The following is an 18777-nucleotide window of genomic DNA, read 5'->3' on the forward strand; positions in this document are numbered from 1 at the left end:
ATAGTTGCTAAAATCGAAAATATCTGGAAATGATTTAAAGTCCTCATATATGTCATCTGTATGGATTTGAAGCGTTAGTGAATCGGTATCGGTATATAATAAATTTACATTTTCACCATATTTATTTTTAAATATTTTATAAAATGTTTGATACATATGCAATTTACTTAATTCTAATACACAAAACCCTACATAAATTGGTTTATCCAAACATAAGTTAATTTTTTTCATTTTAAAAATTGTGAGATTATCATTAATAATTTGGAAATTTTCGAGAGATATCTGGGATAAATATTTCCGACATTGATTTTCAGTTGTAGCTGTTTTTAAATTTAAGCGTTTCCTCACATTTTGACAGGTCTTCCCAAAAAAGCTGTTATTCATTAATTTAAAAAAAGATTTATCGAAATCATTTGTCGATTCCTGGCGTTTTTTGTTATTAAAAAGTACATATTTTTTAAGCCAGGGCTCTTGGTTAAATCCGAGCACTCGATGAATTTTAGTTAATATTAACCCCTCTTCTAAATAAAATTTTAAATTTCTATAATGAATTACATAATTTTGTTTATCAAAAAGAGTTGGAATTAATTTCTTATTATTATTATTATATTTTAAATTTAATTTAGTTAATATTGATTTTTGATAATTTGATAATAAATCATAAGGAATGATGAGGTGTTCTGGAGCTAGCGGTAAGTCATTATGACGCTGGTGAATATTTGGGGGATATTTTAAATCAACTTCTAAAATATAGCCTATATCATTTCTATCGGGGATATTACGAATGTCTAAAGCATTTATCTCATCCTCAGATAACCATCTGAAATTATTTACAGGTAAATAAGAACTCATTACAAATCCATAGAGATTATTAGCATCTATCGAAATGATATAGTTATGTGGTTGATTTTTATCATAGGTTTTTGGAATTAGAGGGTTATTAGCTTTAGCAAATCGTTTTCCGCAGAGACATAGCCCCCCTCTCATCCCCCCCTCAATAAAAAGATACATATTAATATCTCGAAATAATTCCAGCTCGATTTTTGTCATTTTTAACCCGCAATTCCAAGTTAGGTCTGGAGCTGTTATGAAATATACTGGATCTAAATTATAATACTTTAAACTTAATTTTCTAAAATTTTGGAATATATCAGCTAATAATAAAGTGTCAACATATTGATATAATTTTAAATAATCCTTAAAATTTTTACAATGAAATTTTTCCCAAACTAATTTTGCATGCTGGTAATCATCATCACTAATATTTTCTCCAGATAATTCATTATAAAAATATTTTTTTGGGGGTAAACATCTCTCGTATAAAATATCCTCGTTTTTAAAATAAGAATAGGGAAAAATTCCTTTTCTTTTTAACAAATTTTTATTTTTGTTGTTATAGAAAAATTGATTAAAAATAGGAAAATTATAATTTGCATTTTTTAAATTTTCTGTTAATCTATCTAGCGAGGAATTTAAAAATTGATAACTATCAATGAATTTAAAATGATCTAGAGTAAACGTTGTAAATTTTTCTGAATTTACAGGAATAATCTGAATTCTCGAAAATAGTTTTGGGGGGATATTTTTGAAAATCAGATGAGAGTCATAACCTGTAAAATTATGTAGTATAATGGGAATAAATTTTTTGAATCTATAATTCAAATTGCAGTGATTGTGGGACATTCCCCGAAATTTCCCTGTCAGGTGATCGTGGTCTCTTACTCTGATATCATCATTATTAAACCCCTCCTCACATATATGACACTGATGTTCATAATTATCGGGAATAGTATCTATATTCATTTCTACATAAGTATTTATTTTATCTAATAAAATATTTAATTGATTCTGAATATCAAATAAAAAATGCTTAATAGGATCTTTACCACAATAAAAATTACAATATAATAAAGTATCATCATTTTCAATAATAACAATAGAATAACATATAGGTTTATGAATCTGAATAGTTTTAGTAAAACTAGAATTTAGATTTACAGCATCTACGTGAACTTCCTCTAGAATTGATTCAAAATCTGCAAAAATCACTACAGGATGATATAATTGCTTTTCATAATTACTAAATTTAGCAATCGCCTTTTCTCCAGTCGGAGTAGAAACTTTTTGATATTTATAATTAGAGCATAATTTTATGTGCTCGTTTAAGGTATGGCTTCTCTGGAAGCCTATTAGACAGCGGGGACAGAATTTTCTAATCCCTGATTTTTCAGACAATAGTCTGTTAAAGTTTCTAATTAGAAAATAATGGGATTTATATAATAACAAATTAATTTCTTTTTCAAATTGATATTTACTTATATAAATAGGGTAAATTATTTCTTTTTCGTATCCAAATACTTGAATTTTCAAACAATTATTTTTTTCGAATGAAGGGATATTTTTAATATTTACTGGAAATTTTAGAGTATTTGTATTTAAATATTTCAAAAATTTCCTATACGAATAAATTGAATTTTTGTTATTAGTATTTGGATACAAACTAGCAATTATACAGTATAAAAAACAGTAATTATCACTACATTTAATATTCAACAAACAATGCTTATTTGATAGACGTTTGGGTAGGATGACCCCCGCACACCCCCCATTCTCAGCCTTATAAATTCCTAAATGAATATCCACAAATATAATTTCTTTAATAATCCACCCAGACCCATTTTTAATAAACTGATCAATGAAGTTTAAAATTGTGTCGAAAGCATTTGTTAACCTTTCATTGATCATATATTGAGATAAAATATGTTCTACCCGACTGGAGAAAAATATGTCTTGAGTAATAATCTCATCCTCCAAATATTTTATAAATCTTATCTTTAAATTTAATAAAAATTTCATTCTCGAAATTAAATCATTATTAGTTAAAATACTATAAATAGTACCTCTAATATTTTCAAGTAAAATACTCAGATCGCTATAATTAGAGATAAATGCTCTATAACTTCTCACATAACCTTTGAACGCTGTTTTTCTTAATGCAAATGTGAAAGCCATATTACCATAGAATAAATTTTATACACTTAAAATATAATATTATATACTTAACATAGTATTAATTGAACACTGTTGTTCTTAATAAATTTTATATACTAAAAACCGTTATACACTTAAAACATAGTATTAAAACTAGAACTTTAAATTTTACTGTACTCATCCAAATGTTCTTGTATGGCGTTAAATGCTTGTTTATACTTCTTGAAGTCAGTCACCTTGATATTGTATTTGTTGGGAGGGTATGACCCTCTGGATTTGCTTAGACACACACAAAAATTTGCCTTAAACTCCTGTATCTCAATTCTCTCCGAATCGCTAATTTTAACTTTAAAGTCAGGAATTTTTGGTTGCTTACATTTCTCCTCGGTTAAATCCAAATCAAATCTCTGTTTTTTTTCGGTAGTCTCCCCAGTTTTTGTTTTTGAAGTTCTCTTCTTAGTTGTCTTCTTTTCGAAATCAAAGTCAAATTCTAGAATTAGTTTATAAAAATATATAATTTAAATTAAGATGGGTGATATTATTACTAAAATAAAATATATTTGTAGATCTGTGATGGTGAATACATCCAGTATCTTCAAATAAGGAGATAAAATTTCTTGCATAAATTTTATTGCTATAGTCCGGACAGTATGGTTTAGCGGGAACCATCTGATTGTCTTTTGATAAACATATATAATTTAAATTATAATTTTTAAAATTAAAAGGATTACGCTTTACATTTCCGTTAAACGCTGAGTTGGAAACTAATCCCAGAGTTATTCTGTAGGGTAGCTGACCTATAACTACATTCGAAATACTTGTAGACTGAATTCCACTTGTTAAAGTAAAAACTTTAACATCAGTTCTACGAAATGGCATTTTTATTATACCGGTTTGTAAGGCTTTTTCTATCCCAATTTGAACTGATGAACTGACATCTACTTTATTAATTTTCAACGATGCATTTTTAATAATGATTTTATACTCATCGTTATTTGCCATTAGTGCAAAATTTTCTTTAGATCTCTCCAATTTCACCCTCAGGTCCACATTGTTTATTAAAAGCTTTGGCTGATTTGCTAAATCGATATGAAGGCGCCCCATTAAATCTATTATTCTACTTTCTTTGCTAATGTTAAATCTTTTAACTAATCCATGGTTAGTATTATTTTCATCTAAGGGATTTATCGAATCCATTTGTCCTGCAGTATCTTTAAAAAATAATGCGCTTGTTAAAAAAGTTTCTTGCATTTCTTTCGAATTAAATAGTAAGGCTTCTAATATACTTTTATATGGGTAATTAACATGAGCGCTAATCTGTTTATCATTTAAAAACATCGTACACTGTGAAAACATACTATTTAAAAAATAATTAACAGGTGTGACTTTGTCTTCAGAACTTAGATTCGATCCATCCTTCTTTAGAATTTTTGCTTGAATGCATAAATAAATTGAATGTAGATCCATATAATGCTCACCCGATCCTGATATCAGAAACTCAATAGGTGCTCTGCTATCTGATATAGTGGCTACTGGATGAGCGATAACTTCGTAAGTATTCTCAATTGCTAGTTGAGTCGAAACAGTATTAAATAGGTCCAATTCTGATTTGAGACAACCACACGAATGAGGATCCATTTCTAATCAGCAAAAATATCGTTAAGTTTTCGCTTCTTCTTCTTCTTTTGTGACTGAATTAATCTTTTTCCTCGTTTTCTTTTTATACCTGATCCTGTCTGGACTTTTTTAAGTATATCTTGCTTAATTTCAGATCCCACATCTTTAAAACGAGACTTTGTAGATTCTTTAAACGACTTCCCTCCAATTACATCTGATCCTACATTTGACGCAAATTTTAAAGCCTTGCTACCTAGATACTTCCCCACTTTAGAAATTAGGGGAATAGATTTTCGAAACAGATTCGTGAAAAATCCGTATCCTCTCTGTATTTGCGGTCCAGCAAAATAATTCCCTCTTCCAAATTGTTGTGTAAAAGGAAAATCGTGTTTCCATATTGTTCCTCCTGCCTGATTGCAGTAATAATTTATACAATCCTTAGGATCGAGCTTCATTTTCTACTTCTCAAAGACGAACTAACGTTAATAAATAAAATATAACGATATTTATATCTGTTTAAAAGATAAAACTAATAATGTTTTTCCCCCAAAAAAGATGATTTCTTTCCCGTTAGCAGTTCGCAGCTCAATTTCAATCGTATCAATATAATTACGGGTTAATGGAAAGTATAGAGGGGATTGGTAAACTCTAACTATTTGATCGCTCTTCTCCCCCATCACAGGTATAACCCTTAAAAGAGGAGCAGATATATCTCCAACACGATGAGAAGCAACAATATTTGAATAAATAAAAATTTCTGAAATTCCTGCAGACAATTCGATTGGATAGTCGCTCACATATTCACCCTCAGAAAATTTGTGTGTTTTAAACCCTAACAAATCTTTTAATTCGTTTCCAAATTCAATCGTTATATTTTTAGGAACTTTTAAAATGATTTTGTTATTAGGTAGTAATGCTAATTTAGTATATTTAAAAATCCCTAAAAATTTTTCTGCAGATGAATAAAGTCCAATAGGAATAAAAATTTTTTCCTCTACATCAATTTCCTCGACAACTTTTTTATTTCTTTCTATTAAAAGTATAAATTGATCTTTATAAAATTTAGAATTTGATATATATTCCCCTGACTCTGCTCGCAATATTAAATTTGAAGTGCCTTGTTTAAATATAATTTCTTTCAGCGGAAAATTTAATAAATAAAGTAATTTGTGAGCATTTTTTTTCGTAATATGCAGCTCAAATCCTTCTTTCAAATTTATTTTTATGTCTTTATAATTCTTGTCTAAAACGAATTCTGCCGTGTTAGACCCTGTTAATGAAACTATATTCTTGTTTATCCAATCGAAAAGAGTCTCTCCTTCATTTTCTTTAGCTGTAGTTAATGGAATCACATATGTTTTATCTTCTATTTTTTCTCTCCTAATCTTATGTCTAGTAATAGTATAATCATTATTATGATTAGATATATTAAACCAATTTCTAGGAATAATAACTTCTGTCAAACCAACCACCCATTTTCCATGTAAATCAATAGGCGGACTCATTTTCACGGTGAAATGAGACTGGTTATTTTCAGGGAATAACTTCATGCTGGCATTGCTTGTCAGAGTCACAAAAAAGTCTGATTGCATCATTTTGTTACCTTCTGTAATTCTTCTGTATAAAATCGTCCTTCCAAAATCTCGTTATTTAAATCCTTTAATATATATGTTGGAGGATGAGATGGAAAACGATCATGAATAATAAATATTTCCTTAGTCCAACCGGGTAGGTATCCTCGACTAAATGTTTTACGTATTTTCGAAATTCGAACAAACTCACCAATATTAAATTTAAACGTATTTCCTCCTTTTATACCATACAACTTTTCGAAAATCATGCTATGATGTAGGGGGGTAACTTCCGATGGAGACATGCCAATACTTCTATGAAAACTATTATTATAACTTTTCACAATATCTGATAATTTATCGATATATTTATAAGAATTACGATAAGTAAATAATCTATATATTTTATTCCGCAAAGTTTTATTTAATCTTTCCACAACTGCCGCTTTTGTATCTGAATGAGTTGAATAATGATTAATTTTAAATTTTTTAAAAAGATTTTTTACTAATCTATTATAAAATTCTTTTCCTTTATCAGTTTGTAAATTTTTCGGAACGTTTCTTTTTTTAAAAATGGTTTGAAAAGCATTAAAAACTGACTGAGGTTTTTTATCTTTTATAGCTACGACATAGCAATACTTAGTAAATACATCGATTACAGTTAGTAAATATTTTATTCCATTATTAAATCTAGAAAATTGTTTTAATACAATTAAATCAGCTTGCCATAAGTCGTTAGGATAAAAACTTTTAGTTTTTCTTCGCGAATATTTAATTCGTACAGGTTTATGAAGTGTATAAGTTAATTGAGAAGACAACCATTTTTTAACATCAGATCGCGGTAAATTCGATTCTTTAACTAATTTACTCACACCACCAAAAGATGCTGGAGATTTCGGATTATAGTATATCGATTTCAAAAGTTTTTCCATTCAAAATTTTTCTTCCTCTTCCTCTTAGATTTTTTCGGTTGATGAAATAGCGATGGAGAGAAAATTTCTTCTGGAGTTTCGAGTGATTTCGGTTGATATTGTATTTTTTCAGGTAATGTTGTCAAACCTTTGTTTCCAATCCACTCTTGTGGAAGGTTTATTTTCTTTAAAATAGTCCAAAATTCGTTAAAACCAACAGGAGGTGATACCGTTTTCCTATTTCGCATAACATACGAAACGAGGTCTACCATATGACTTCCGATAACGGGTTTCCCTTCAATTGTTAATTCGCCTTTAGAATTCCATCCATAATGATTTCGATCAAGCTTAGCAATTAAATGCGGTATATATTTTTGATATAATTGAGGTACTGATAAAGTTATTTGTTTAATAAATCCATCGTCGTGATCAGCTTTTTCTTTTAGTTGAGATTCTGTTTCTTCTGTTTGGTTAGACACAACAGATACTCTAACAGGTTCTTTAGGAGTGTGAACGGTTTTCTGATATCTCGAAATCAATTGACTTAATAGCTTGACTTTACTGTCGTCAGGTAAATTTGTACTCTCAAGTAATTCCTCGATATTAGAACCAATTCTTATTTCAGGCTTTTGATAACTCATCAGTAATTCGGGAGGAACTAGGGCCATCTGCTTCGCCATTAAATTCTTTTTCCTATTACTTTACCAATTAATCCTCCTGCCATAGACAATAATGGAGCCAGTAGAAGAGGAAGGAATCCACCGGATTGATTAACCAAAATTTTTTTCTTGGTATTTAAAGGAATGTGTTTTTCACTTAATTTCCTGATAATTTTTTTATATTTTCCTAATTTACGAACATCAGCAGGTATATTTCCTCTCCGCAAATTATCACATATTTCGCACAAAACTTTAATCTGATTTGGAGTAGCTTCTTTCAATATTGCTTTTCGTTGAGAAGGAGTAGTCTTCGCTAAAAAAGCCAGCATATGATAATTTTTCTTTACGTTCTTCATTTTATAGGCAAGTATATCCAGAAAATACCTTGTTTGTCAGGAAAACAGGAATCTCTCACAGAAAATTTCTTATCTGTTGTAGGATGAAAATCCAATAACAAATAACCAAATTCCTTTTCTGTTGCTTTTTTATATGCATCCATGAAAAAATTAAATTTTCCTGCAAAAGCCTGACGACCCAAGCAATTCACCTGACTTTCATCACGATTATTTTTAAATAAAATCAAGTAATGAGTATTTAAACTTATATCTCTCATAATCTTATTTTTCGGAAACAAATTTTGCATTATTAAAATCACACTTACATTACAATGATGAGATTCTGTTGTAAACAAAAATGCTGTTTTTGGAGACAACTCATGCATCAAATCATCGATTATTATCAAATCCCATCCTTCAACAGATTCTGGTAACCCATACATAAATGTGATATCCTTTTCTTCTTGAAAAAACGGTAGATATACAGAGTAACACCACAAAATCTTCTTCAGAGAATTTTCATAAATTTTGTTGTGAATAATTTTTCTTACTAATGTGGTTTTTCCCGATTGGGAAGGACCCACAATTACACAAGTACTAGGATGTTTGAAATACATATTAATCAACCTTGTCAACCTTTGGAAATTTAGAAAATTTATAATATTTCATTCCTGGACTTATCTCTTTAAACATCAGTAAAGTTTTCTTATCATTTTCTAAACATATTTCTCTCATGTCTTCTGCACACCGTTCGAACGAACCATATAATCCATTACATACCTCATTAATTTCCCCATCCTCGTCGACAATTATAAAACCATATTTTCCTTGTCCTTTCCAAATATCTTTGACTTTAAAATAACGAAGGATAAATGGAAAATTATCAGGAACATCGAACGAGAAATTTTTGGCTGCAGAAACACATGCGTCCAAGCTCTTATATAAGCACTTAGAGGCTGAATAATTTTTAGAGTCGCCGTAAGTAAGTACGAAACCATACATCCCCATGATCCTGGTTTAAATATAAAACTAGTTCCCTCTTTTTAAGAAAGTAATTTATATAAAAATAGTGACCAATCATATTTTCTTTTAAAAAACCTAACAACCAATCGCATGTTTTTAATTAACAGCAATCGTGTATTATCTAGAGATTCTAAACCTTTGAATAGAACAAAGAAACAAAGTTCACTCCTCACGTTTTGTTAAAAATACTAATCATATATTTTTAAATTATTACAAATACTAATACTAGATCGTATATTATCTACAGATTAAATATATATCATAATAACTTACAATATTTCCCAACTTTGTGACAAAAATAATTCCAGCTATTCAAATCCAGCGCGTCTACTAACACACAAAGAAAAGCAACAGGTTTACACCACTTAGTTCAGGGTACAAACTCTATGACAGAGGGCGCTAGTATAATTTTTTTAAATAATTCGATTTTATTATTACTTTACATTAAATTCTAACAAATTAAATTTTATTAGTGGTGGGAGACGATTTTTAATCTCTAGAATAGTTATTTCACAGGACAAACTGTACAATAGAGGGCGCTAGTGTGTATATAAACAAAAATAGTTATGTTTAACCCTTTATTAGGTGAATTTTTATTTTTTTGATAAAATTTTTTTAAATTTCTCATTTTATCATCGGAAGAGGTGTTTGTTCACAGATAAGTTAATAAAAAAATTAAAATGTATAATAACAATTTTTTAATTATGGGACTTACAAGTCCTTTTTTGTTTAATATAAAGAACTTTTTTCGGAGAAATTGACAGATTAAATTCATAATTACGTATTTGATAATTTTTACAATATAATAACGTTAAAATTTTTAAAAAATAATGAAATGAACTGCAATTTGACTTCAGAGTGAAATCCTCTTTATTTTTATAACTCAGTTTGTATCATTCATTTACATTAAAATCTATATTAATTTAATTTTATAATCCAAAGTGTATCTTTTCTATACTACTATTATGCTCAAGATCAGATGTTGTTTATGCATGCGTGTTATTACGTTTGCCAATCTTTAAATATATATTGAATCAAACCAATATTAGGTTATTTGTGGGTGCGCATTTCCCTCATAGCAATACTTCCAGGCTTGCGAGATGTTAATTGCATCTTTGTAGTTGATGCATGTGTTATGCAAACCCTCCTTATATATCTATAGGGTCTCTAGTATTCTAAGTTGGTCCGTATGGTGTGACATTCTGATTATACGAGCATTCTGGAGGTCGGTTGCGATTCCCTGTTGTGTGGCGTACGTTGCCAGTGTGGTGGATAGTTTATTGTTGGCAATGTCGTACCTATGCTCCCGGAGGCGCTGCTGGTGAGAGCGTTTGGTCGAACCCACATAGACCAGACTTCTATTAAATCTGCCATCCCATAGGGGAACCTCGTAAATACCCGGTGCGTGTTTCATGTCCAAACTGTCCTTCCCATTTCAAAGTAAGCTGTATACTGACCTTGGCCTCCTATAAGCTATTTTATTTTGGGTGACGGATGAGATTTCTCTGTATATCGCATCCATATGGTGGTTGTACTCTACAATTTTTCTTCTTGCATTATTATCAACGGATCCTACCCCGGTGCGTAGGCTGTTCCTAGTATTTCCCTGTGTGTAACTGCGTGCTATGTTGTACACTATGCTCCTATCATAACCGTGTTGTGATACCACTTCCTGGATACGGCTAAGTTCGGCCAATGTGTCTTCATATTTCGAGTTGTGTGTGAACGCGCGCTTAATTAGTGCCCTAAAAGCCGCTATCTTATACGAGTATGGATCTTCCGAGAACGCTGGTATGAACAGAGGAACATGGCACTTTTTGTAAAAAACCTTATGTGTGGCCCTATTATCCCTTATCTGAATGTCCAAGTCGAGGAAATGCGCGGAGATGTTGCTATATAAGGCGGGTTTGCATAACACATGCATCAACTACAAAGATGCAATTAACATCTCGCAAGCCTGGAAGTATTGCTATGAGGGAAATGCGCACCCACAAATAACCTAATATTGGTTTGATTCAATATATATTTAAAGATCGGCAAACGTAATAACACGCATGCGTAAACAACATCCAATCTCGAGCATAATGTTCTATCTCATCTTCCAATTTCATGATTCAAAATTATGGAATAGAATTCGGTCTCGGTTTTTTGTTCCATTCACTGGTATTTGAAACTATTTTTTGTGCTGTGCCTGAAGAAGACCCCGTGGGGGTTGAAAACATTAGCTGTTGTAGAAACACCTACCACTGGATTACGAAGGTTTTTCGTGGAAGAAAGAATGATATATTTAAGTTTTTAAAAAACTCTCTCTCAAGAGAGAACACATTGCATATACTGATAACCTTGATTAATTGAATTTTTTCCTCTTTATCTGTTGTCACAACATTATCTCAATGCATTACAAATGCTGCTTATGATAGCTAATCAATCAAAAACAATTTTACAAACATTATATTAAATCAAACAATCATAGGATTACAATAGACTACTTTTCCACAATTATATTTAATTAATTATATAATTATATTAAATAGTTCGTCGCTAGAGAGATGTGTTAGGTGCATCTCTTATTAAATTTAATAATTATAATTAAATTAATATTTATTAAATAATTTAGAATATTATGGAAGAAAAGAATGGACCAGGGGCAAGACTCAAACCTGCAACTCCTGCTTACTATGCAGATGAGTTGCCAGTTGCACTACCCAAGCCTCTGTTCCAATCTCCTCTTCCAGACATAATTTAATTGAGATTTACCCATCCTTGGTTACAAACAGTTTCGACTGGGAAGCCTTCAGCACCCTCGTCTTATAAACTCCTACTCGTGGCACTCAGCCAGCCATCGCATAACCCTGGTATGTGTATATACATATACATATATATATAATATATATACACACACACACACAAACAAACAAACCTCACAAAACCCAGAATATTCTAAATTATTTAATAAATATTAATTTAATTATAATTATTAAATTTAATAAGAAATGGCATCTATATGATTCCTACTAAATTTTTGTTTTAATTTCCATGACTTTCCCTGACCTCCTCCCCTGACCAACTTCCCACAAATTCCCTGACCCTTATCCCTTACAGTATAGCACATTGACAAAATAAAACAGCACTTGACTTCCTATGCACATATGTTTTGCTTCGTTTGTTATATAATGTTTTAATTAGTTATTTTTTCTAATTAACAGTTACATATTTTTTATAACTATCAAATTATTAAAATCAAAAATAAAATGTTTTATTAAATTCTGTTATTAATCCAGAACCATAAATTTACGTGGCTTTGGAAAAAAAACAATTATTTTTTATTATTCATCAACAAATTCTATATAAATCTATGTACAAAAGTATATATTTATTAAATTTCTCTTTTAATAAATTTCCTGAACTTTATAAACTATTAATAAACTGGAAAAAAACAGAAATTGTTTTGTTATGCAACCAAAATTACTAAAATAAAAAAATTATAAATAATACCATTTAAATTATTTATCATTTTATGTATATATTGTAAATTTTTGGAACAATTTTGTTTAAGCTTGGGAGAAATTTTGAGTCCTGAATATTCTGCACTCCTTTTCATAAGTTATATTGCACCACATTACCTCTTGCTGCCTACAGATGACTACACTTAGTCAATCATATTGTCAGCAAAAAATCAACAAGACAACCAAGGAAGCAAATTTCCTGACTTTTTGATAATTTTTAACAAATTCATGACATTACATGACTTTTTCTGAACACTAATGAAAATCCCTGACTTTCCAGGTGCATAGGAACCCTGCACTCAATGCCTCCCTTTAGTGACAAATTTTTTAGTAATTAATTAAATATAATCGCAAAAAAGTATCCCGATGTAATCTGGTGGTTGTTTGGCTTTACAAATTTGTCAGGTTTCGCTATGTTTGTTTAAGTATATACATTATATTAAGATTATTGAATATGATAAAAACAAATTATAAGATGAGTGTTAAGAAATCCCTACTTGCTACAGTGTATATGGATAAAACTATAAGTAGTTCAAATATATTTAAAATGTTTTGCCATTATATTTATAAGGTTTTATATCTTAAATATACATATAATGCAAAACATTACACACTTTCATTTTAATTTAAATGTAATTTATATATTATTGTTCACTTTGTAGCAACTTTTTAACTGATGTTCCATTTTCAAACATTTGTATATACAACCCAATATTGATTTGATAGGTGTAACTATATACTAGTGAATCTTGTTACAATTGCAGTTGTGCTCAGGTGGAGTTACTTCCATGCCATCTAGGGTCATTAGCTTAAGTTTTGATGAGCAACAAGTTAGTTTGTTTATTTGTATTACATTTCAAGATGATGAATATTAAATTGTATGAAGTATAAAATGAGAGTAAAGAATGGGTAAAAAGTATTATTTTATTACCATTGTTTATCTAAAATCACCATGTAACTGGATAAGCTTGTATAAATTAACAACAACAATAATCCAGCAATTGAACATAAATTTAATAGAAAAATTATGGTTTACAATGGTTATCTTCAGGGTTAAGAAAATTCTACAAAACAGTAGATGATCTTAATTTTGCCATTAAATTTATGTTTACTTACCAAATTTTTGTTGTTAATTTGTATTTGTTTATGTAATCAAATAACAGCAAACAAAAACAAAGAATCATCATTAAAAGAAAAAGAAAATTTTATTTTAAAGAATTAATTCAATCATTTTCATTACAAAAACAAAAAATTTGTAATTTGTAAAAAAATTTCATATGACAACAAGGCATTCCCTAATGGAGATAGGAATAAAGATTTTCAATAAACCATCTTGGTAAGATATTTAACCATGGATCAAAGTATTTGTACTTCATTGAAATCTGTTTTATTGGAATCAAAAAACAACAAAAATCTGCATAAAATAAAAACAATCTTTTCCAAATATTTTAAGAAATCCATTATTGTAAGTTCAGAAAATTCAGATCACAAAGTAAAAAATTTCAAATATAAGCAAAATTTTTGAAAAACTTATATGTACAAGAATGCCATTTTATGATAAAAGTAGTTAGTTCTCTCCTAGACAATATGGCTTTAGACAAAAAATAATAATATATGCTCTGATTGATTATCAGATTTATCTAATTAAAAATTTAGTAACATTTGAGTTTATATGTAATTTTTTATAAACTGTGAATTATTGGTATATACAACAAATAAATCTGTATGTGATATTATATTCTTGAAGCCATTTTTGCTAAATTATCTTTAATAGTGTCAAGGGTTAATGTAGCATTTTAAAAAAAAGATAAGCAGTAATCAGGAATATCCAGAATTGGGAAGTAACATGGTTTCATGCAGTTAATGAGTATAGATTCCAACAAAAAGAGTACATGTTTGATTTTTGTACTGTTTGAGAAGTTGTGTATTAGTCCAAAGAGAATCAAAATTAGATGTTAATAAGTTAGTGGTCTGCTTGTCCTGTCTTATATACCTTTGATGTTCTTTGCAATCAGTTGGAGGAGTTAATATCATCGGTTTTAAGTGCAACTAAAGATGTGATGCAAGATGATGTTCATATTTTATTGGATGTTACAACCACTGGCAAAATTTATGCAGCTTCTTAAAAAAGGCCAAACCCAAGAACAATCTTTCTCGTGTGATTAATGGCAGCCAAACAATTTATACATTCAAATCAATTAAAGTTATTAATTTCAAGACAAGTGTAAACTGTTTGTTCTGAAGAAACAATCAGACTTTGTGCATTTCTACTGCAATCCAATTTTGTTCCTCTTACCATAGATCCTTCTCCATCAGTTACTAACAAAATTAAAAGAATTATTGACCTATCTGGTGTTAAATCTACATTGGATGATAATCTTGCTTTGCCTCCAAATACAGAATGCCTGGGATATTCTTTGAAATATAGACTGAAAGATTGCTTAGTCAATAAGACATATCTCACCTAGAATATTTTCTAGAGGGTGCTACCTTATTATTGTCGACCCATCTCCCAAAATCTGATCTTGTAGTTTCTTCTTTACAAGCAAAATAATATGTACAAAAGACACTCAGCAGTTACAATCCATTCACACATATTCATAAAAATTAATGTAATTTCATTATATCCATCAGTACCAATTTTTGAATCCATAATCTTGGCCAATACACTTTTATTTGAACAGGGTTATGTAAACTGTGTTACTAAAAACTGAGACATTCCAACAGAGAATTAACTTATGCATTCAAGAATATAGGAATGTCTTTGAATATCATTTGCAATAGGAGAAAACTGTTAGAAGCAAGAAGACTCACATTAAGCACAGGCTAGGAGTTTCATTAAGACAATTAGCTAAGCTTTAGGACAGATTTTAAAAATCAACCAAAATCAATGTCTTCTCTTTATCACAAACATCATGACTTTAACACACTGTGGCATGAGCTTTTTTATCAGTTTATTATTTGAAGAAAGTGAATGATTCCACCAAGTCATAATGGTAATGATTTTTTTTATCATTTTCTTTCTTTTTTTTTTTTAACTCTTTCATGAATGGGTTTACAGCTGGCTCCTTCTTCTCCCAAAGTGAGTTAGTTTTTAAAGTAAACATGGTTCATTTTCTCTCTAAATGATCTAAGAATTGAGTCAAAAGGCTAAGAGGTCAAATAATAATGTTTCATGGGGCATCTGCAATGATCACTTGCCACTGCCATGGAGTGACATCACTACTGGCATAAAAGGGTTAAAAAAGATTGTGTGCACTTGTGCTAGTAACCACATATCTCAAATTGTAATATTTATAGAAAAATTACTATGTCATTTTCCAATTCATATTTCTTTGTAAACTAAGCAATATTTTCTTTTCATGATTTCATTGTATTCAATAATTCCAACGATTCGGGAGATAGTGAGTATGAGCAATAATTAGATTCCATGTTTGTCTTTACGCTAGAAAATTTTAGGCTAAATCTTGTGATACTTATAAAAATCAAGTGAAAAAGTTTTCTAGTTGAAGATCACACACATACACACACATATATATTCATATATACATACCATATATCTCAGCAGATAAGATGATAGTTGAATCATAAAAAAAGCCCCCAAAATCTGGGATTGTCTTACAGGACAGATACAAAAAAAATTAGATTGAAATTTATATAAATTAAAACAATTATAAAAAAAACGGACAAACCGTAATTATTTACTAGTAGAGAGTAGGGTATGTGCACAAAATAGAACAGCCCAAACAATGTTTTTGTGAATAGTCAAGGTCTTACCCAATTGCTGAATCAATGCGAATGTTTGCAACAATCGCAAGGCAGTGCTGCCATATGCAAGACAATAAAATTTGTTTATTTGAAAAATTATAAATAGGACATAATTCCATATATGCTCTATAGTATTATTCAGATGATGATCAGTGATCTAAACTAAATTCATAGGCTGTTGATAGTTTGGGGGTCATCTTATAGGACAGACATATGCTAAAACTATAAAACTTTGATGAAAATTTATACTTTGTCTTATCTGCTGAGATATATGGTAAACACATATAAGTGCTTACTCTGTAGAGTGCACATGCCACATATATCACTTTTATATGAGTGTATTCATCAAAAGATTAAATAAATATCAAGATATCTACAGACACATTTACACAGTGCCACACCACATGTACAAGTTTAAATGCTCATAACTTCTCATAAGGCCAAAATCTGTATGATAAAATTTTAACAATAAAGCCTACAACAACAATTTATAATACAGTTATATTTTCTCCCTTAATGCACTTGAAATTGCATAAAGGGAGAAAATGTAACAAACTGTGTGTGTCACATCAGAAGGAATAGAACAACCCTCTTTGCATAGGTTTTGTGGATAAAACATTTCATTGTTCACTTGCAATGATTCTTGTTTTGGACTTCAATTGTAAGATACCATCAGTTCTAAGCTGTGTAATTCTACTTTGGACAAGTAAAAATAAATTTTAAAAATTTGTTTTCAAACTGAAGAAATACAGTATTTATATTGATGCTCTAATTTGGAAGTTGAAAATATTGAAAGAATGGACAATATCAAAACTCATTTATTAATCTATAAAAATTAAGCTTCAAATTTGTTGGAAAACATTTACACTGTTGGTATCCAAAATGACAAAAGAAACAATTTTCTATGTTATTCAACTAAATGAAGCAGGAAACTATCCAATCCATAACTAAATCAATGATGATAATGATTATAGCTAAACATAGCAACCAACATAAATTTATTCATATTGACAGCATTTCTATCCATTTGATTAAAAACATTCATTAAAAAAATATATATTTTAAAAATAACTATCTAATCTGTATTTCAAATGATTGAAAAAGTGTAGTTTAAAAATACTACCAATATAAATAAATTTGCATTAGTTCCTACATTTATCTTTATTTTCATTTAAGTCAAAAGCATTGCAAATTTTAACTTTAAAATTAAATTACCAGTTCCATCTAGAAAAACATCTTCTGTATCATCCATTACATGACGCACGATGTGATCAGCAAAACGCAGATCTTCAGTTGTAAGATGGAGCTGATTTCTTAGCTCCAAATCAATTATTTCCATTTTTACTTCATCAATCTATTAGAATATATATTATTTGTTTGAAACTTTATAGACAATTTAAAATTTATTTATTTAATACTGAACAATTCTTCAGCATCAGTATTAGTATAAAATGTTAGTAAGTATTAATAATTTTATTATTATTTTACAGCAAACAAAAAAAAATTAAACATTAATATTACAACACCTTCTTACTGATTAAAAACAATTTTTCCATTTATAAAATTTATAAATACCATTTATTTAATATTTATACTTCTCATTTTACCAAATGCCTAAATACCTGAGGTTCCAATTCCCAACTTCTTTTCTTATATCAGTTAGGTCATGTGCATTAGGATATGGTTGTGGATACTGCAATACTTTTAATTTATTTCATTTTTTACACAAATGGCAGTTTGTAAAAATATTTAATGCTTTTGTTTTAATTTATTAGTAACTTAATTTATTATATATATATATTATTTTATTCGTATGCTGGAATGAAAAGATAACTGGAAGTCAAAAAACATGCTCCTCAAATAATGGTATGTTGGATTGCACAACCATTGCTTTATTATTTGCTGTCATAAATTATAATTTTATGCACAAATCTGCTAAAAATGCATCCAATTCCACATAATAGCTCCTCCTATCAAGGTGGTGCTCAACAAAACAAAATCAACCATGTGATGTGGTCATCAATGGTGAATTATGTACAGAGACATCACTGTCGATCACAGTGATGGACATATAATACTGTATACTGAAAACTAGTAGATAATACAAATAAAAGTGCAGGACATCTACACAGTAAACTAAATTTAAATTATAAGTTACAATCTCATTATACTTTATACCAGGATGGACAAATCTTGTAACAATTGAAGCACTATATAGCCTATCAGAAAGACATAAGAACTGCATCCTCTATTGGAATGGTGTTTTATATTATACAGAGTAAGTGGAAAGTAACTAGATATTGAGAAATTCTATAATTTTTATAATAATAATAATGCAATCATAATAAAATTTGCGTGTACATGTACATCAATCAATGGAATTTTATAATTCCTGC

The 18777-nt window shown here is 29.4% G+C and overlaps 1 protein-coding gene across 1 annotated transcript in view; it reads right to left on the reverse strand.

Moving 5' to 3' along the window:
- Positions 1–17748, reverse strand: part of LOC136976095 (late secretory pathway protein AVL9 homolog) — a 44405-nt gene extending 26657 nt beyond the window's left edge. Inside the window, exon 1 of the mRNA XM_067271311.1 lies at positions 17597–17748. Coding sequence (XP_067127412.1) covers positions 17597–17720 — 124 coding nt within the window. The 5' untranslated portion in view covers positions 17721–17748. The remainder of the gene's footprint in view (positions 1–17596) is intronic.
- Positions 17749–18777: the final 1029 nt, after the last annotated feature.

Source organism: Centruroides vittatus, unplaced genomic scaffold (assembly GCF_030686945.1).
Source record: "Centruroides vittatus isolate TY-2023 unplaced genomic scaffold, ASM3068694v2 contig_393, whole genome shotgun sequence".
In the NCBI taxonomy this organism is placed as follows: domain Eukaryota; kingdom Metazoa; phylum Arthropoda; class Arachnida; order Scorpiones; family Buthidae; genus Centruroides; species Centruroides vittatus.